The 24932-nt window shown below is 27.8% G+C and overlaps 1 protein-coding gene across 1 annotated transcript; it reads right to left on the bottom strand.

The window, feature by feature from the left end:
* Window positions 1-964: 964 nt before the first annotated feature.
* Window positions 965-24185, bottom strand: LOC126232218 (repetitive organellar protein-like). The gene is made up of 40 exons (XM_049942511.1): window positions 24179-24185; window positions 23845-24105; window positions 23546-23723; window positions 22815-23306; window positions 21736-21866; window positions 21002-21147; window positions 20393-20675; window positions 20052-20351; window positions 19168-19306; window positions 18442-18584; window positions 18004-18327; window positions 17667-17862; window positions 17443-17504; window positions 16402-16599; window positions 16059-16360; window positions 15137-15471; window positions 14171-14328; window positions 13775-14056; window positions 13458-13653; window positions 12766-13236; window positions 11902-12100; window positions 11562-11757; window positions 10978-11460; window positions 10384-10634; window positions 9724-10006; window positions 9476-9682; window positions 9121-9402; window positions 8823-8979; window positions 7860-7990; window positions 7159-7271; window positions 6265-6547; window positions 5924-6223; window positions 5022-5178; window positions 4296-4438; window positions 3879-4181; window positions 3542-3737; window positions 3246-3379; window positions 2297-2494; window positions 1954-2255; window positions 965-1348 (listed from the first exon to the last, which is right to left on the bottom strand). Exons 1-40 carry the CDS (start codon window positions 24183-24185, stop codon window positions 965-967), a joined length of 9306 nt encoding a protein of 3101 aa, XP_049798468.1.
* Window positions 24186-24932: the final 747 nt, after the last annotated feature.

The following is a 24932-nucleotide window of genomic DNA, read 5'->3' as shown; positions in this document are numbered from 1 at the left end:
TATAGACACTTTTCGATATCTTTTCGATACTTTTCGATATCTTTTCGATACTTTTCGATATCTTTTCGATACTTTTCGATATTATATCGCTACTTTTCGATATCTTTTCGATACTTTTCGATATCTTTTCGGTACTTTTCGATATATTGGTACTTATCGATATATCGGTACTTTTCGATATATCGATACTTTTCGATATACCGATACTTTTCGTTATATCGATACTTTTCGATATATCGATACTTTTCGATATATCGATACCTCTCGATATATCGATACTTATCGATATATCGATACTTTTCGATATATCGATACTTTTCGATATATTGATACTTTTCGATATATGGATACTTTTCGATACATCGATACTTATCGATATATCGATACTTTTCGATATATCGATACTTTTCGATATATCGATACTTCTCGTTATATCGATACTTCTCCATATATCGATACTTATCGATATATCGATACTTATCGATATATCGATACTTATCGATATATCGATACTTATCGATATATCGATACTTATCGATATATCGATACTTATCGATATATCGATACTTATCGATATATCGATACTTATCGATATATCGATACTTATCGATATATACTTATACTTATCGATATATCGATATATATATATATATATCGATATATCGATATATCGATACTTATTGATATATGGATACTTATCGATATATCGATACTTTTCGATATATCGATCCTTATCAATATATCGATACTTTTCGATATATCGATACTTTTCGATATATCGATACTTTTCGATATATCGATACTTATCGATATATCGATACTTTTCGATATATCGATACTTATCGATATATCGATACTTATCGATATATCGATACTTATCGATATATCGATACTTATCGATACATTGATACTTTTCGATATCTTTTCGATACTTTTCGATATCTTTATGATACTTTTCGATATCTTAACGATACTTTTCGATATCTTTTCGATACTTTTCGATATCTTTTCGGTACTTTTCGATATCTTTTCGGTACTTGTCGATATCTTTTCGGTACTTTTCGATATCTTTTCGGTACTTTTCGATATCTTTTCGGTACTTTTCGATATCTTTTCGGTACTTTTCGATATCTTTTCGGTACTTTTCGATATATTTTCGGTACTTTTCGATATCTTTTCGGTACTTTTCGATATCTTTTCGGTACTTTTCGAAATCTTTTCGGTACTTTTCGATATCTTTTCGGTACTTTTCGATCTCTTTTCGGTACTTTTTGATATCTTTTCGGTACTTTTCGATATCTTTTCGGTACTTTTCGATATCTTTTCGGTACTTATCGATATATCGATTCTTATCGATATATCGATACTTATCGATATATCGATACTTTTCGATATATCGATACTTATCGATATATCGATACTTATCGATATATCGATACTTTTCGATATATCGATACTTTACGATATATCGATATTTTTCGATATATCGATACTTATCGATATATCGATACTTATCGATATATCGATACTTATCGATATATCGATACTTATCGATATATCGATACTTTTCGATATATCGATACTTTTCGTTATATCGATACTTTTCGATATATCGATACTTTTCGATATATCGATACTTATCGATATATCGATACTTTTCGATATCTTTTCGATACTTATCGATATATCGATACTTTTCGATATCTTTTCGATACTTTTCGATATCTTTTCGATACTTTTCGATATCTTTTCTGTACTTTTCGATATCTTTTCGGTACTTATCGATATCTTTTCGGTACTTATATATCGATACTTATCATTATATATCGATACTTATCATTATATATCGATACTTTTCATTATATATCGATACTTTTAATTATATATCGATACTTTTCATTATATATAGATACTTTTCGATATATATAGATACTTTTCGATATATATAGATACTTTTCGATATATATAGATACTTTTCGATATCTTTTCGATACTTTTCGATATCTTTTCGATACTTTTCGATATCTTTTCGATATCTTTTCGATACTTTTCGATGCCTTTTCGATACTTTTCGATATCTTTTCGATACTTTTCGATATCTTTTCGATACTTATCGATACCTTTTCGATACTTATCTATATCTTTTCGATACTTATCGATATCTTTTCGATACTTATCGATATCTTTTCGATACTTATCGATATCTTTTCGATACTTATCGATATCTTTTCGATACTTTTCATTATATATCGATACTTTTCATTATATATCGATACTTTTTATTATATATAGATACTTTTCATTATATATAGATACTTTTCGATATCTTTTCGATACTTTTCAATATCTTTTCGATACTTTTCGATATTTTTTCGATACTTTTCGATATCTTTTCGATACTTTTCGATATATTTTCGGTACTTTTCGATACCTTTTCGGTACTTTTCGATACCTTTTCCGTACTTTTGGATATCTTTTCGGTACTTTTCGATATCTTTTCGGTACTTTTCGATATCTTTTCGGTACTTTTCGATATATCGGTACTTTTCGATATATCGATACTTTACGATATATCGATACTTTTCGATATATCGATACTTTTCGATATATCGACACTTTTCGATATGTCGATACTTATCGATATATCGATACTTATCGATATATCGATACTTACCGATATATCGATACTTATCGATATATCGATACTTTTCGATATATCGATACTTTTCGATATATCTATACTTATCGATATATCGATACTTATCGATATATCGATACTTTTCGATATATCGATACTTTTCGATATCTTTTCGATACTTTTCGATATCTTTTCGATACTTTTCGATATCTTTTCGATACTTTTCATTATATATCGATAGTTTTCATTATATATCGATACTTTTCATTATATATCGATACTTTTCATTATATATCGATACTTTTGCTTATATATCGATACTTTTCCTTATATATAGATACTTTTCGATATATATCGATACTTTTCGATATCTTTTCGGTACTTATCGATATCTTTTTGGTACTTATCGATATCTTTTCGATACTTTTCGATATATCGATACTTATCGATATATCGATACATTTCGATATATCGATACTTTTCGATATATCGATACTTTTCGATATCTTATCGATACTTATCGATATATCGATACTTTTCGATATATCGATACTTTTCGATGTATCGATACTTTTAGATATATCGATACTTTTCGATATATCGATACTTTTCGATATATCGATACTTTTCGTTACATCGATACTTATCGATTTATCGATACTTATAGATTTATCGATACTTTTCGATATATCGATACTTATCGATATATCGGATATATCAATACTTATCGATATATCGATACTTTTCGATATATCGATACTTTTCGATATATCGATACTTATCGATATATCGATACTTTTCGATAAATCATACTTATCGATATATCGATACTTTTCGATATATCGATACTTTTCGTTATATCGATACTTTTCGATATATCGATACTTTTCGATATATCGATACTTATCGATATATCGATACTTTTCAATATCTTTTCGATACTTATCGATATATCGATACTTTTTGATATCTTTTCGATACTTTTCGATAACTTTTCGATACTTTTCGATATCTTTTCGATACTTTTCGATATCTTTTCGGTACTTTTCGATATCTTTTCGGTACTTTTCGATATCTTTTCGGTACTTATATATCGATACTTATCATTATATATCGATACTTATCATTATATATCGATACATTTCATTATATATCGATACTTTTAATTATATATCGATACTTTTCATTATATATAGATACTTTTCGATATATATAGATACTTTTCGATATATATAGATACTTTTCGATATATATAGATACTTTTCGATATCTTTTCGATACTTTTCAATATCTTTTCGATACTTTTCGATATCTTTTCGATACTTTTCGATATCTTTTCGATACTTTTCGATATCTTTTCGATACTTTTCGATATCTTTTCGATACTTTTCGATAACTTTTCGATACTTTTCGATGTCTTTTCGATACTTTTCGATATCTTTTCGAAACTTATCTATATCTTTTCGATACTTATCGATATCTTTCCGATACTTATCGATATCTTTTCGATACTTATCGATATCTTTTCGATACTTATCGATATCTTTTCGATACTTTTCACATTATATATCGATACTTTTCATTATATATCGATACTTTTTATTATATATAGATACTTTTCATTATATATAGACACTTTTCGATATCTTTTCGATACTTTTCGATATCTTTTCGATACTTTTCGATATCTTTTCGATACTTTTCGATATTATTTCGCTACTTTTCGATATCTTTTCGATACTTTTCGATATCTTTTCGATACTTTTCGATATCTTTTCGGTACTTTTCGATATATCGGTACTTATCGATATATCGGTACTTTTCGATATATCGATACTTTTCGACATATCGATACTTTTCGATATATCGATACTTTTCGATATATCGATACTTTTCGAAATACCGATACTTTTCGATATATCGATACTTTTTGATACATCGATACTTATCGATATATCGATACTTATCGATATATCGACACTTATCGATATATCGATACTTATCGATATATCGATACTTATCGATATATCGATACTTATCGACTCTTATCGATATATCGATACTTATCGATATATCGATACTTATCGATATATCGATACTTTTCGATATATCGATACTTTTCGATATATCGATACTTATCGATATATCGATACTTTTCGATATATCGATACTTTTCGATATATCGATACTTATCGATATATCGATATTTATCGATATATCGATACTTATCGATATATCGATATTTTTCGATACATCGATATCGATATATTGATACTTTTCGATATATCGATACTTATCGATATATCGATACTTTTCGATACATCGATACTTATCGATATATCGATACTTATCGATATGTCGATACTTATCGATATATCGATACTTATCGATATGTCGATACTTATCGATATATCGATACTTATCGATATATCGATACTTTTCGATATCTTTTCGATACTTTTCGATATCTTTTCGATACTTTTTGATATCTTTTCGATACTTTTCGATATCTTTTCGATACTTTTCATTATATATCGATACTTTTCATTATATATCGATACTTTTCATTATATATCGATACTTTTCCTTATATATCGATACTTTTCCTTATATATAGATACTTTTCGATATATATCGATGCTTTTCGATATATATCGATACTATTCGAAATCTTTTCGATACTTTTCGATATCTTTTCGATACTTTTCGATATCTTTTCGGTACTTTTCGATATCTTCTCGGTACTTTTCGATATCTTTTCGGTACTTTTAGATATCCTATCGGTACTTTTAGATATCTTTTCGGTACTTATAGATATCTTTTCGGTACTTATCGATATCTTTTCGGTACTTATCGATATCTTTTCGGTACTTTTAGATATATCGATATTTATCGATATATCGATTCTTTTCGATATATCGATACTTTTCGATATATCGATACTTTTCGATATATCGATACTTCTTGATATATCGATACTATTAGATATATCGATACTTTTCGATATATCGATACTTTTCGATATATCGATACTTATCGATATATCGATACTTTTCGATACATCGATACTTTTCGATATATCGATACTTTTCGATATATCGATACTTATCGATATATCGATACTTTTCGATACATCTATACTTTTCGATATATCGATACTTATCGATATATCGATATTTTTCGATGTATCGATACTTATCGATATATCGATACTTTTCGATACATCGATACTTTTCGATATATCGATACTTATCGATATATCGATACTTTTCGATATATCGATACTTTTCGATATATCGATACTTTTCGATATTTTTTCGGTACTTTTCGATATCTTTTCGATACTTTTCGATATCTTTTCGATACTTTTCGATATCTTTTCGATATCTTTTCGATACTTTTCGATGTCTTTTCGATACTTTTCGATATCTTTTCGATACTTTTCGATATCTTTTCGATACTTATCTATAAAATTTCGATACTTATCGATATCTTTTCGATACTTATCGATATCTTTTCGATACTTATCGATATCTTTTCGATACTTATCGATATCTTTTCGATACTTTTCATTATATATCGATACTTTTCATTATATATCGATACTTTTTATTATATATAGATACTTTTCATTATATATAAATACTTATCGATATCTTTTCGATACTTATCGATATCTTTTCGATACTTTTCGAAAATTTTTTGGTACTTTTCGATATCTTTTCGGTACTTTTCGATATCTTTTCGGTACTTTTCGATATCTTTTCGGTACTTTTGGATATCTTTTCGGTACTTTTCGATATCTTTTCGGTACTTTTCGATATCTTTTCGATACTTTTCGATATCTTTTCGGTACTTTTCGATATATCGGTACTTTTCGATATATCGATACTTTACGATATATCGATTCTTTACGATATATCGATACTTTTCGATATATCGATACTTTTCGACATATCGATACTTATCGATATATCGATACTTATCGACATATCGATACTTATCGATATATCGATACTTTTCGATACATCGATACTTTTCGATATATCGATACTTATCGATATATCGATACTTCTTGATATATCGATACTATTAGATATATCGATACTTTTCGATATATCGATACTTTTCGATATATCGATACTTATCGATATATCGATACTTTTCGATATATCGATACTTCTTGATATATCGATACTATTAGATATATCGATACTTTTCGATATATCGATACTTTTCGATATATCGATACTTATCGATATATCGATACTTTTCGATACATCGATACTTTTCGATATATCGATACTTATCGATATATCGATACTTATCGATACTTATCGATGTATCGATACTTATCGATTTATCGATACTTATAGATTTATCGATACTTTTCGATATATCGATACTTATCGATATATCGGATATATCAATACCTATCGATATATCGATACTTTTCGATATATCGATACTTATCGATATAACGATACTTTTCGATATCTTTTCTTCGATCTTTTCGATACTTTTCGATATCTTTTCGATACTTTTCGATACTTTTCGATATCTTTTCGATACTTTTCGATATCTTTTCGATACTTTTCGATATCTTTTCGATACTTTTCATTATATATCGATACTTTTTATTATACATCGATACCTTTCATTATATATCGATACTTTTTATTATATATCGATACCTTTCATTATATATCGATACTTATCATTATATATCGATACCTATTATTATATATCGATACTTATCATTATATATCGATACTTATCATTATATATCCATACTTATCATTATATATCGATACTTTTCACTATATATCGATACTTTTCATTATATATCGATACTTTTCCTTATATATAGATACTTTTCGATATATATCGATACTTTTCGATAAATATCGATACTATTCGATACGTTTCGATATCTTTTCGGTACTTTTCGATATCTTTTCGGTACTTTTCGATATCTTATCGATACTTATCGATATATCGATACTTTTCGATATTTCGATACTTTTCGATATATCGATTCTTTTCGATATATCGGTACTTTTCGATATATCGATACTTTTCGATAAATCGATACTTTTCGATATATCGACACTTTTCGATATATCGATACTTTTCGATATATCGATACTTTTCGATATATCGATACTTATCGATATATCGATACTTATCGATTTACCGAAACTTTTCGATATATCGATACTTATCGATATATCGGATATATCGATACTTATCGATATATCGATACTTTTCGATATATCGATACTTATCGATATATCGATACTTTGCGATATCTTCTCGATACTTTTCGATCTTTTCGATATCTTTTCGATACTTATCGATATAACGATACTTATCGATATATCGATACTTATCGATATATCGATACTTTTCGATATATCGATACTTATCGATATATCGATACTTATCGATATATCGATACGTATCGATTTATCGATACTTTTCGATTTATCGATACTTATCGATATATCGATACTTATCGATATATCGATATATAGATACTTATCGATATATGGATACTTATCGATATATCGATACTTTTCGATATATCGATACTATTCGATATATCCATACTTATCGATATATCGATACTTTTCGATATTTCGATACTTCTCGATATATCGATACTTTTCGATATATCGATACTTATCGATATATCGATACTTTTCGATATATCGATACTTATCGATATATCGATACTTATCGATATATCGATACTTATCGATATATCGATACTTATCGATATATCGATACTTTTCGGCATATCGATACTTTTCGATATATCGATACTTATCGATATATCGATACTTATCGATATATCGATACTTTTCGACATATTGATACTTTTCGATATATCGATACTTTTCGATATCTTTTCGATACTTTTCGATATATCGATACTTTTCGATATATCGATACTTTGCGATATCTTTTCGATACTTTTCGATCTTTTCGATACTTTTCGATATCTTTTCGATACTTATCGATATATCGATACTTTTCGATATATCGATACTTATCGATATATCGATACTTTTCGATATATCGATACTTTTCGTTATATCGATACTTTTCGATATATCGATACTTTTCGATATATCGATACTTATCGATATATCGATACTTTTCGATATCTTTTCGATACTTATCGATATATCGATACTTTTTGATATCTTTTCGATACTTTTCGATATCTTTTCGATACTTTTCGATATCTTTTCGATACTTTTCGATATCTTTTCGGTACTTTTCGATATCTTTTCGGTACTTTTCGATATCTTTTCGGTACTTATATATCGATACTTATCATTATATATCGATACTTATCATTATATATCGATACTTTTCATTATATATCGATACTTTTAATTATATATCGCTACTTTTCATTATATATAGATACTTTTCGATATATATAGATACTTTTCGATTTATATAGATACTTTTCGATATATATAGATACTTTTCGATATCTTTTCGATACTTTTCGATATCTTTTCGATACTTTTCGATATCTTTTCGATACTTTTCGATAACTTTTCGATACTTTTCGATATCTTTTCGATACTTTTCGATAACTTTTCGATACTTTTCGATGTCTTTTCGATACTTTTCGATATCTTTTCGAAACTTATCTATATCTTTTCGATACTTATCGATATCTTTTCGATACTTATCGATATCTTTTCGATACTTATCGATATCTTTTCGATACTTATCGATATCTTTTCGATACTTTTCACATTATATATCGATACTTTTCATTATATATCGATACTTTTTATTATATATAGATACTTTTCATTATATATAGACACTTTTCGATATCTTTTCGATACTTTTCCATATCTTTTCGATACTTTTCGATGTCTTTTCGATACTTTTCGATATCTTTTCGATACTTTTCGATATCTTTTCGATACTTATCTATAAAATTTCGATACTTATCGATATCTTTTCGATACTTATCGATATCTTTTCGATACTTTTCATTATATATCGATACTTTTCATTATATATCGATACTTTTTATTATATATAGATACTTTTCATTATATATAAATACTTATCGATATCTTTTCGATACTTATCGATATCTTTTCGATACTTTTCGAAAATTTTTCGGTACTTTTCGATATCTTTTCGGTACTTTTCGATATCTTTTCGGTACTTTTCGATATCTTTTCGGTACTTTTGGATATCTTTTCGGTACTTTTCGATATCTTTTCGGTACTTTTCGATATCTTTTCGATACTTTTCGATATCTTTTCGGTACTTTTCGATATATCGGTACTTTTCGATATATCGATACTTTACGATATATCGATTCTTTACGATATATCGATACTTTTCGATATATCGATACTTTTCGATATATCGATACTTATCGATATATCGATACTTATCGACATATCGATACTTATCGATATATCGATACTTATCGATATATCGATACTTATCGATATATCGATACTTATCGATATATCGATACTTATCGATATATCGATACTTATCGATATATCGATACTTATCGATACTTATCGATATATCGATACTTATCGATATATCGGTACTTTTCGATATATCGGTACTTTTCGATATATCGATACTTATCGATTTAATAATACTATTCGATATATCGATACTATTCGATATATCGATACATTTCGATATCTTTTCGATACTTTTCGATATCATTTCGATACTTTTCGATATCTTTTCGATACTTTTCGATATCTTTTCGATACTTTTCGATATCTTTTCGGTACTTTTCGATATCTTTTCGGTACTTTTCGATATCTTTTCGGTACTTTTCGATATCTTTTCGGTACTTTTGGATATCTTTTCGGTACTTTTCGATATCTTTTCGGTACTTTTCGATATCTTTTCGATACTTTTCGATATCTTTCCGGTACTTTTCGATATCTTTTCGCTACTTTTCGATACCTTTTCTGTACTTATCGATATATCGATACTTATCGATATATCGATACTTACCGATGTATCGATACTTATCGATATATCGATACTTTGCGATATATCGATACTTATCGATATATCGATACTTATCGATTTATCGATACTTATCGATATATCGATATATCGATACTTATTGATATATGGATACTTATTGATATATCGATACTTTTCGATATATCGATACTTATCGATATATCGATACTTTTCGATATAGCGATACTTTTCGATATATCGATACTTTTCGATAAATCGATACTTTTCGATATATCGATACTTATCGATATATCGATACTTATCGATATATCGATACTTATCGATACATCGATACTTTTCGATATCTGTTCGATACTTTTCGATATCTTTACGATACTTTTCGATATCTTTTCGATACTTTTCGATATCTTTTCGATACTTTTCGATATCTTTTCGGTACTTGTCGATATCTTTTCGGTACTTATCGATATCTTTTCGGTACTTGTCGATATCTTTTCGGTACTTATCGATATCTTTTCGGTACTTGTCGATATCTTTTCGGTACTTGTCGATATCTTTTCGGTACTTTTCGATATCTTTTCGGTACTTTTCGATATCTTTTCGGTACTTTTCGAAATCTTTTCGGTACTTTTCGAAATCTTTTCGGTACTTTTCGATATCTTTTCGGTACTTTTCGATATCTTTTCGGTACTTTTCGATATCTTTTCGGTACTTTTCGATATCTTTCCGGTACTTTTCGATATCTTTTCGGTACTTTTCGATATCTTTTCGGTACTTTTCGATATCTTTTCGGTACTTATATATCGATACTTATCATTATATATCGATACTTATCATTATATATCGATACTTTTCATTATATATCGATACTTTTAATTATATATCGATACTTTTCATTATATATAGATACTTTTCGATATATATAGATACTTTTCGATATATATAGATACTTTTCGATATATATAGATACTTTTCGATATCTTTTCGATACTTTTCGATATCTTTTCGATATCTTTTCGATACTTTTCGATGTCTTTTCGATACTTTTCGATATCTTTTCGATACTTATCGATATCTTTTCGATACTTATCTATATCTTTTCGATACTTATCGATATCTTTTCGTTACTTATCGATATCTTTTCGATACTTATCGATATCTTTTCGATACTTTTCATTATATATCGATACTTTTCATTATATATCGATACTTTATATTATATATAGATACTTTTCATTATATATAGATACTTTTCGATATCTTTTCGATACTTTTCGATATCTTTTCGATACTTTTCGATATCTTTTCGATACTTTTCGATATCTTTTCGGTACTTTTCGATATCTTTTCGGTACTTTTCGATATCTTTTCGGTACTTTTCGATATCTTTTCGGTACTTTTGGATATCTTTTCGGTACTTTTGGATATCTTTTCGGCACTTTTCGATATCTTTTCGATACTTTTCGATATCTTTTCGGTACTTTTCGATATATCGGTACTTTTCGATATATCGATACTTTACGATATATCGATACTTTTCGATATATCGATACTTTTCGATATATCGATACTTATCGATATATCGATACTTATCGATATATCGATACATATCGATATATCGATACTTATCGATATATCGATACTTATCGATACTTATCGATATATCGGTACTTATCGATATATCGATACTTATCGATATATCGATACTTATCGATATATCGATATATAGATACTTATCGATATATGGATACTTATCGATATATCGATACTTTTCGATATATCGATACTATTCGATATATCCATACTTATCGATATATCGATACTTTTCGATATTTCGATACTTCTCGATATATCGATACTTATCGATATATCGATACTTATCGATATATCGATACTTTTCGATATATCGATACTTATCGATATATCGATACTTATCGATATATCGATACTTATCGATATATCGATACTTATCGATATATCGATACTTTTCGGCGTATCGATACTTTTCGATATATCGATACTTATCGATATATCGATACTTATCGATATATCGATACTTTTCGACATATTGATACTTTTCGATATATCGATACTTTTCGATATCTTTTCGATACTTTTCGATATATCGATACTTATCGATATATCGATACTTTTCGATATCTTTTCGATACTTTTCGATATCTTTGCGATACTTTTCGATATCTTTTCGATACTTTTCGATATCTTTTCGGTACTTTTCGATATCTTTTCGGTACTTGTCGATATCTTTTCGGTACTTGTCGATATCTTTTCGGTACTTTTCGATATCTTTTCGGTACTTTTCGATATCTTTTCGGTACTTTTCGATATCTTTTCGGTAATTTTCGATATCTTTTCGGTACTTTTCGATATCTTTTCGGTACTTTTCGATATCTTTTCGGTACTTTTCGAAATCTTTTCGGTACTTTTCGATATCTTTTCGGTACTTTTCGATATCTTTTCGGTACTTTTCGATATCTTTTCGGTACTTTTCGATATCTTTTCGGTACTTTTCGATATCATTCCGGTACTTATCGATATCTTTTCGGTACTTTTCGATATCTTTTCTGTACTTACCGATATATCGATACTTATCGATATATCGATACTTTGCGATATATCGATACTTATCGATATATCGATACTTATCGATATATCGATACTTATCGATATATCGATACTTTTCGATAAATCATACTTATCGATATATCGATACTTTTCGATATATCGATACTTTTCGTTATATCGATACTTTTCGATATATCGATACTTTTCGATATATCGATACTTATCGATATATCGATACTTTTCGATATCTTTTCGATACTTATCGATATATCGATACTTTTTGATATCTTTTCGATACTTTTCGATATCTTTTCGATACTTTTCGATATCTTTTCGATACTTTTCGATATCTTTTCGGTACTTTTCGATATCTTTTCGGTACTTTTCGATATCTTTTCGGTACTTATATATCGATACTTATCATTATATATCGATACTTATCATTATATATCGATACTTTTCATTATATATCGATACTTTTCATTATATATAGATACTTTTCGATATATATAGATACTTTTCGATATATATAGATACTTTTCGATATATATAGATACTTTTCGATATCTTTTCGATACTTTTCGATATCTTTTCGATACTTTTCGATATCTTTTCGATACTTTTCGATATCTTTTCGATACTTTTCGATAACTTTTCGATACTTTTCGATATCTTTTCGATACTTTTCGATAACTTTTCGATACTTTTCGATGTCTTTTCGATACTTTTCGATATGTTTTCGAAACTTATCTATATCTTTTCGATACTTATCGATATCTTTTCGATACTTATCGATATCTTTTCGATACTTATCGATATCTTTTCGATACTTTTCACATTATATATCGATACTTTTCATTATATATCGATACTTTTTATTATATATAGATACTTTTCATTATATATAGACACTTTTCGATATCTTTTCGATACTTTTCGATATCTTTTCGATACTTTTCGATATCTTTTCGATACTTTTCGATATTATATCGCTACTTTTCGATATCTTTTCGATACTTTTCGATATCTTTTCGGTACTTTTCGATATATTGGTACTTATCGATATATCGGTACTTTTCGATATATCGATACTTTTCGATATACCGATACTTTTCGTTATATCGATACTTTTCGATATATCGATACTTTTCGATATATCGATACCTCTCGATATATCGATACTTATCGATATATCGATACTTTTCGATATATCGATACTTTTCGATATATTGATACTTTTCGATATATGGATACTTTTCGATACATCGATACTTATCGATATATCGATACTTTTCGATATATCGATACTTTTCGATATATCGATACTTCTCGTTATATCGATACTTCTCCATATATCGATACTTATCGATATATCGATACTTATCGATATATCGATACTTATCGATATATCGATACTTATCGATATATCGATACTTATCGATATATCGATACTTATCGATATATCGATACTTATCGATATATCGATACTTTTCGATATATCGATACTTATCGATATATCGATACTTATCGATATATACTTATACTTATCGATATATCGATATATATATATATATATATATCGATATATCGATATATCGATACTTATTGATATATGGATACTTATCGATATATCGATACTTTTCGATATATCGATCCTTATCAATATATCGATACTTTTCGATATATCGATACTTTTCGATATATCGATACTTTTCGATATATCGATACTTATCGATATATCGATACTTTTCGATATATCGATACTTATCGATATATCGATACTTATCGATATATCGATACTTATCGATATATCGATACTTATCGATACATTGATACTTTTCGATATCTTTTCGATACTTTTCGATATCTTTACGATACTTTTCGATATCTTAACGATACTTTTCGATATCTTTTCGGTACTTTTCGATATCTTTTCGGTACTTGTCGATATCTTTTCGGTACTTTTCGATATCTTTTCGGTACTTTTCGATATCTTTTCGGTACTTTTCGATATCTTTTCGGTACTTTTCGATATATTTTCGGTACTTTTCGATATCTTTTCGGTACTTTTCGATATCTTTTCGGTACTTTTCGAAATCTTTTCGGTACTTTTCGATATCTTTTCGGTACTTTTCGATATCTTTTCGGTACTTTTTGATATCTTTTCGGTACTTTTCGATATCTTTTCGGTACTTTTCGATATCTTTTCGGTACTTTTCGATATCTTTTCGGTACTTATCGATATATCGATTCTTATCGATATATCGATACTTTTCGATATATCGATACTTATCGATATATCGATACTTATCGATATATCGATACTTTTCGATATATCGATACTTTACGATATATCGATATTTTTCGATATATCGATACTTATCGATATATCGATACTTATCGATATATCGATACTTATCGATATATCGATACTTTTCGGTATATCGATACTTTTCGTTATATCGATACTTTTCGATATATCGATACTTTTCGATATATCGATACTTATCGATATATCGATACTTTTCGATATCTTTTCGATACTTATCGATATATCGATACTTTTCGATATCTTTTCGATACTTTTCGATATCTTTTCGATACTTTTCGATATCTTTTCGGTACTTTTCGATATCTTTTCGGTACTTTTCGATATCTTTTCGGTACTTATATATCGATACTTATCATTATATATCGATACTTATCATTATATATCGATACTTTTCATTATATATCGATACTTTTAATTATATATCGATACTTTTCATTATATATAGATACTTTTCGATATATATAGATACTTTTCGATATATATAGATACTTTTCGATATATATAGATACTTTTCGATATCTTTTCGATACTTTTCGATATCTTTTCGATACTTTTCGATATCTTTTCGATATCTTTTCGATACTTTTCGATGTCTTTTCGATACTTTTCGATATCTTTTCGATACTTTTCGATATCTTTTCGATACTTATCGATACCTTTTCGATACTTATCTATATCTTTTCGATACTTATCGATATCTTTTCGATACTTATCGATATCTTTTCGATACTTATCGATATCTTTTCGATACTTATCGATATCTTTTCGATACTTTTCATTATATATCGATACTTTTCATTATATATCGATACTTTTTATTATATATAGATACTTTTCATTATATATAGATACTTTTCGATATCTTTTCGATACTTTTCAATATCTTTTCGATACTTTTCGATATTTTTTCGATACTTTTCGATATCTTTTCGATACTTTTCGATATATTTTCGGTACTTTTCGATACCTTTTCGGTACTTTTCGATACCTTTTCCGTACTTTTGGATATCTTTTCGGTACTTTTCGATATCTTTTCGGTACTTTTCGATATCTTTTCGGTACTTTTCGATATATCGGTACTTTTCGATATATCGATACTTTACGATATATCGATACTTTTCGATATATCGATACCTTTCGATATATCGACACTTTTCGATATGTCGATACTTATCGATATATCGATACTTATCGATATATCGATACTTACCGATATATCGATACTTATCGATATATCGATACTTTTCGATATATCGATACTTTTCGATATATCTATACTTATCGATATATCGATACTTATCGATATATCGATACTTTTCGATATATCGATACTTTTCGATATCTTTTCGATACTTTTCGATATCTTTTCGATACTTTTCGATATCTTTTCGATACTTTTCATTATATATCGATAGTTTTCATTATATATCGATACTTTTCATTATATATCGATACTTTTCATTATATATCGATACTTTTCATTATATATCGATACTTTTGCTTATATATCGATACTTTTCCTTATATATAGATACTTTTCGATATATATCGATACTTTTCGATATCTTTTCGGTACTTATCGATATCTTTTCGGTACTTATCGATATCTTTTCGATACTTTTCGATATATCGATACTTATCGATATATCGATACATTTCGATATATCGATACTTTTCGATATATCGATACTTTTCGATATCTTATCGATACTTATCGATATATCGATACTTTTCGATATATCGATACTTTTCGATGTATCGATACTTTTAGATATATCGATACTTTTCGATATATCGATACTTTTCGATATATCGATACTTTTCGTTATATCGATACTTATCGATTTATCGATACTTATAGATTTATCGATACTTTTCGATATATCGATACTTATCGATATATCGGATATATCAATACTTATCGATATATCGATACTTTTCGATATATCGATACTTTTCGATATATCGATACTTATCGATATATCGATACTTTTCGATAAATCATACTTATCGATATATCGATACTTTTCGATATATCGATACTTTTCGTTATATCGATACTTTTCGATATATCGATACTTTTCGATATATCGATACTTATCGATATATCGATACTTTTCGATATCTTTTCGATACTTATCGATATATCGATACTTTTTGATATCTTTTCGATACTTTTCGATAACTTTTCGATGCTTTTCGATATCTTTTCGATACTTTTCGATATCTTTTCGGTACTTTTCGATATCTTTTCGGTACTTTTCGATATCTTTTCGGTACTTATATATCGATACTTATCATTATATATCGATACTTATCATTATATATCGATACTTTTCATTATATATCGATACTTTTAATTATATATCGATACTTTTCATTATATATAGATACTTTTCGATATATATAGATACTTTTCGATATATATAGATACTTTTCGATATATATAGATACTTTTCGATATCTTTTCGATACTTTTCAATATCTTTTCGATACTTTTCGATATCTTTTCGATACTTTTCGATATCTTTTCGATACTTTTCGATATCTTTTCGATACTTTTCGATAACTTTTCGATACTTTTCGATATCTTTTCGATACTTTTCGATAACTTTTCGATACTTTTCGATGTCTTTTCGATACTTTTCGATATCTTTTCGAAACTTATCTATATCTTTTCGATACTTATCGATATCTTTCCGATACTTATCGATATCTTTTCGATACTTATCGATATCTTTTCGATACTTATCGATATCTTTTCGATACTTTTCACATTATATATCGATACTTTTCATTATATATCGATACTTTTTATTATATATAGATACTTTTCATTATATATAGACACTTTTCGATATCTTTTCGATACTTTTCGATATCTTTTCGATACTTTTCGATATCTTTTCGATACTTTTCGATATTATTTCGCTACTTTTCGATATCTTTTCGATACTTTTCGATATCTTTTCGATACTTTTCGATATCTTTTCGGTACTTTTCGATATATCGGTACTTATCGATATATCGGTACTTTTCGATATATCGATACTTTTCGACATATCGATACTTTTCGATATATCGATACTTTTCGATATATCGATACTTTTCGAAATACCGATACTTTTCGATATATCGATACTTTTTGATACATCGATACTTATCGATATATCGATACTTATCGATATATCGACACTTATCGATATATCGATACTTATCGATATATCGATACTTATCGATATATCGATACTTATCGACTCTTATCGATATATCGATACTTATCGATATATCGATACTTATCGATATATCGATACTTTTCGATATATCGATACTTTTCGATATATCGATACTTATCGATATATCGATACTTTTCGATATATCGATACTTTTCGATATATCGATACTTATCGATATATCGATATTTATCGATATATCGATACTTATCGATATATCGATATTTTTCGATACATCGATATCGATATATTGATACTTTTCGATATATCGATACTTATCGATATATCGATACTTTTCGATACATCGATACTTATCGATATATCGATACTTATCGATATGTCGATACTTATCGATATATCGATACTTATCGATATGTCGATACTTATCGATATATCGATACTTATCGATATCTTTTCGATACTTTTCGATATCTTTTCGATACTTTTTGATATCTTTTCGATACTTTTCGATATCTTTTCGATACTTTTCATTATATATCGATACTTTTCATTATATATCGATACTTTTCATTATATATCGATACTTTTCCTTATATATCGATACTTTTCCTTATATATAGATACTTTTCGATATATATCGATGCTTTTCGATATATATCGATACTATTCGATATCTTTTCGATACTTTTCGATATCTTTTCGATACTTTTCGATATCTTTTCGGTACTTTTCGATATCTTCTCGGTACTTTTCGATATCTTTTCGGTACTTTTAGATATCCTATCGGTACTTTTAGATATCTTTTCGGTACTTATAGATATCTTTTCGGTACTTATCGATATCTTTTCGGTACTTATCGATATCTTTTCGGTACTTTTAGATATATCGATATTTATCGATATAATGATTCTTTTCGATATATCGATACTTTTCGATATATCGATACTTTTCGATATATCGATACTTCTTGATATATCGATACTATTAGATATATCGATACTTTTCGATATATCGATACTTTTCGATATATCGATACTTATCGATATATCGATACTTTTCGATACATCGATACTTTTCGATATATCGATACTTTTCGATATATCGATACTTATCGATATATCGATACTTTTCGATACATCTATACTTTTCGATATATCGATACTTATCGATATATCGATATTTTTCGATGTATCGATACTTATCGATATATCGATACTTTTCGATACATCGATACTTTTCGATATATCGATACTTATCGATATATCGATACTTTTCGATATATCGATACTTTTCGATATATCGATACTTTTCGATATTTTTTCGGTACTTTTCGATATCTTTTCGATACTTTTAGATATCTTTTCGATACTTTTCGATATCTTTTCGATATCTTTTCGATACTTTTCGATGTCTTTTCGATACTTTTCGATATCTTTTCGATACTTTTCGATATCTTTTCGATACTTATCTATAAAATTTCGATACTTATCGATATCTTTTCGATACTTATCGATATCTTTTCGATACTTATCGATATCTTTTCGATACTTATCGATATCTTTTCGATACTTTTCATTATATATCGATACTTTTCATTATATATCGATACTTTTTATTATATATAGATACTTTTCATTATATATAAATACTTATCGATATCTTTTCGATACTTATCGATATCTTTTCGATACTTTTCGAAAATTTTTCGGTACTTTTCGATATCTTTTCGGTACTTTTCGATATCTTTTCGGTACTTTTCGATATCTTTTCGGTACTTTTGGATATCTTTTCGGTACTTTTCGATATCTTTTCGGTACTTTTCGATATCTTTTCGATACTTTTCGATATCTTTTCGGTACTTTTCGATATATCGGTACTTTTCGATATATCGATACTTTACGATATATCGATTCTTTACGATATATCGATACTTTTCGATATATCGATACTTTTCGACATATCGATACTTATCGATATATCGATACTTATCGACATATCGATACTTATCGATATATCGATACTTATCGATATATCGATACTTATCGATATATCGATACTTATCGATATATCGATACTTATCGATACTTATCGATGTATCGATACTTATCGATTTATCGATACTTATAGATTTATCGATACTTTTCGATATATCGATACTTATCGATATATCGGATATATCAATACTTATCGATATATCGATACTTTTCGATATATCGATACTTATCGATATAACGATACTTTTCGATATCTTTTCTTCGATCTTTTCGATACTTTTCGATATCTTTTCGATACTTTTCGATACTTTTCGATATCTTTTCGATACATTTCGATATCTTTTCGATACTTTTCGATATCTTTTCGATACTTTTCATTATATATCGATACTTTTTATTATACATCGATACCTTTCATTATATATCGATACTTTTTATTATATATCGATACCTTTCATTATATATCGATACTTATCATTATATATCGATACCTATTATTATATATCGATACTTATCATTATATATCGATACTTATCATTATATATCCATACTTATCATTATATATCGATACTTTTCACTATATATCGATACTTTTCATTATATATCGATACTTTTCCTTATATATAGATACTTTTCGATATATATCGATACTTTTCGATAAATATCGATACTATTCGATACGTTTCGATATCTTTTCGGTACTTTTCGATATCTTTTCGGTACTTTTCGATATCTTATCGATACTTATCGATATATCGATACTTTTCGATATTTCGATACTTTTCGATATATCGATTCTTTTCGATATATCGGTACTTTTCGATATATCGATACTTTTCGATAAATCGATACTTTTCGATATATCGACACTTTTCGATATATCGATACTTTTCGATATATCGATACTTTTCGATATATCGATACTTATCGATATATCGATACTTATCGATTTACCGAAACTTTTCGATATATCGATACTTATCGATATATCGGATATATCGATACTTATCGATATATCGATACTTTTCGATATATCGATACTTATCGATATATCGATACTTTGCGATATCTTCTCGATACTTTTCGATCTTTTCGATATCTTTTCGATACTTATCGATATAACGATACTTTTCGATATATCGATACTTATCGATATATCGATACTTATCGATATATCGATACTTTTCGATATATCGATACTTATCGATATATCGATACTTATCGATATATCGATACTTATCGATTTATCGATACTTTTCGATATATCGATACTTATCGATATATCGATACTTATCGATATATCGATATATAGATACTTATCGATATATGGATACTTATCGATATATCGATACTTTTCGATATATCGATACTATTCGATATATCCATACTTATCGATATATCGATACTTTTCGATATTTCGATACTTCTCGATATATCGATACTTATCGATATATCGATACTTATCGATATATCGATACTTATCGATATATCGATACTTATCGATATATCGATACTTATCGATATATCGATACTTTTCGGCGTATCGATACTTTTCGATATATCGATACATATCGATATATCGATACTTATCGATATATCGATACTTATCGATACTTATCGATATATCGGTACTTATCGTTATATCGATACTTATCGATATATCGATACTTATCGATATATCGATATATAGATACTTATCGATATATGGATACTTATCGATATATCGATACTTTTCGATATATCGATACTATTCGATATATCCATACTTATCGATATATCGATACTTTTCGATATTTCGATACTTCTCGATATATCGATACTTATCGATATATCGATACTTATCGATATATCGATACTTTTCGATATATCGATACTTATCGATATATCGATACTTATCGATATATCGATACTTATCGATATATCGATACTTTTCGGCGTATCGATACTTTTCGATATATCGATACTTATCGATATATCGATACTTATCGATATATCGATACTTTTCGACATATTGATACTTTTCGATATATCGATACTTTTCGATATCTTTTCGATACTTTTCGATATATCGATACTTATCGATATATCGATACTTTTCGATATCTTTTCGATACTTTTCGATATCTTTGCGATACTTTTCGATATCTTTTCGATACTTTTCGATATCTTTTCGGTACTTTTCGATATCTTTTCGGTACTTGTCGATATCTTTTCGGTACTTGTCGATATCTTTTCGGTACTTGTCGATATCTTTTCGGTACTTTTCGATATCTTTTCGGTACTTTTCGATATCTTTTCGGTACTTTTCGATATCTTTTCGGTAATTTTCGATATCTTTTCGGTACTTTTCGATATCTTTTCGGTACTTTTCGATATCTTTTCGGTACTTTTCGAAATCTTTTCGGTACTTTTCGATATCTTTTCGGTACTTTTCGATATCTTTTCGGTACTTTTCGATATCTTTTCGGTACTTTTCGATATCTTTTCGGTACTTTTCGATATCATTCCGGTACTTATCGATATCTTTTCGGTACTTTTCGATATCTTTTCTGTACTTACCGATATATCGATACTTATCGATATATCGATACTTTGCGATATATCGATACTTATCGATATATCGATACTTATCGATATATAGATACTTATCGATATATCGATACTTTTCGATAAATCATACTTATCGATATATCGATACTTTTCGATATATCGATACTTTTCGTTATATCGATACTTTTCGATATATCGATACTTTTCGATATATCGATACTTATCGATATATCGATACTTTTCGATATCTTTTCGATACTTATCGATATATCGATACTTTTTGATATCTTTTCGATACTTTTCGATATCTTTTCGATACTTTTCGATATCTTTTCGATACTTTTCGATATCTTTTCGGTACTTTTCGATATCTTTTCGGTACTTTTCGATATCTTTTCGGTACTTATATATCGATACTTATCATTATATATCGATACTTATCATTATATATCGATACTTTTCATTATATATCGATACTTTTCATTATATATAGATACTTTTCGATATATATAGATACTTTTCGATATATATAGATACTTTTCGATATATATAGATACTTTTCGATATCTTTTCGATACTTTTCGATATCTTTTCGATACTTTTCGATATCTTTTCGATACTTTTCGATATCTTTTCGATACTTTTCGATAACTTTTCGATACTTTTCGATATCTTTTCGATACTTTTCGATGTCTTTTCGATACTTTTCGATATCTTTTCGAAACTTATCTATATCTTTTCGATACTTATCGATATCTTTTCGATACTTATCGATATCTTTTCGATACTTATCGATATCTTTTCGATACTTTTCACATTATATATCGATACTTTTCATTATATATCGATACTTTTTATTATATATAGATACTTTTCATTATATATAGACACTTTTCGATATCTTTTCGATACTTTTCGATATCTTTTCGATACTTTTCGATATCTTTTCGATACTTTTCGATATTATATCGCTACTTTTCGATATCTTTTCGATACTTTTCGATATCTTTTCGGTACTTTTCGATATATTGGTACTTATCGATATATCGGTACTTTTCGATATATCGATACTTTTCGATATACCGATACTTTTCGTTATATCGATACTTTTCGATATATCGATACTTTTCGATATATCGATACCTCTCGATATATCGATACTTATCGATATATCGATACTTTTCGATATATCGATACTTTTCGATATATTGATACTTTTCGATATATGGATACTTTTCGATACATCGATACTTATCGATATATCGATACTTTTCGATATATCGATACTTTTCGATATATCGATACTTCTCGTTATATCGATACTTCTCCATATATCGATACTTATCGATATATCGATACTTATCGATATATCGATACTTATCGATATATCGATACTTATCGATATATCGATACTTATCGATATATCGATACTTATCGATATATCGATACTTATCGATATATCGATACTTTTCGATATATCGATACTTATCGATATATCGATACTTATCGATATATACTTATACTTATCGATATATCGATATATATATATATATATATATATATATATATATATATATATATATATATATATATATATATATATATATATATATCGATATATCGAT

This window comes from Schistocerca nitens, unplaced genomic scaffold (genome assembly GCF_023898315.1).
Source record: "Schistocerca nitens isolate TAMUIC-IGC-003100 unplaced genomic scaffold, iqSchNite1.1 HiC_scaffold_466, whole genome shotgun sequence".
In the NCBI taxonomy this organism is placed as follows: domain Eukaryota; kingdom Metazoa; phylum Arthropoda; class Insecta; order Orthoptera; family Acrididae; genus Schistocerca; species Schistocerca nitens.
This window is presented reverse-complemented; position numbering and strand designations above follow the sequence as displayed.

Coding starts and splice junctions, on each gene's coding strand:
- LOC126232218 (XM_049942511.1), bottom strand. Junction 23,307..23,545: donor TATCGAAAAGATATCGAAAA/GTATCGATATAT, acceptor CGGTAAGTACAG/AAAAGATATCGAAAAGTACC. Junction 1,349..1,953: donor GTATCTATATATATCGAAAA/GTATCTATATAT, acceptor TATATCGATAAG/AATCGATATATCGATAAGTA.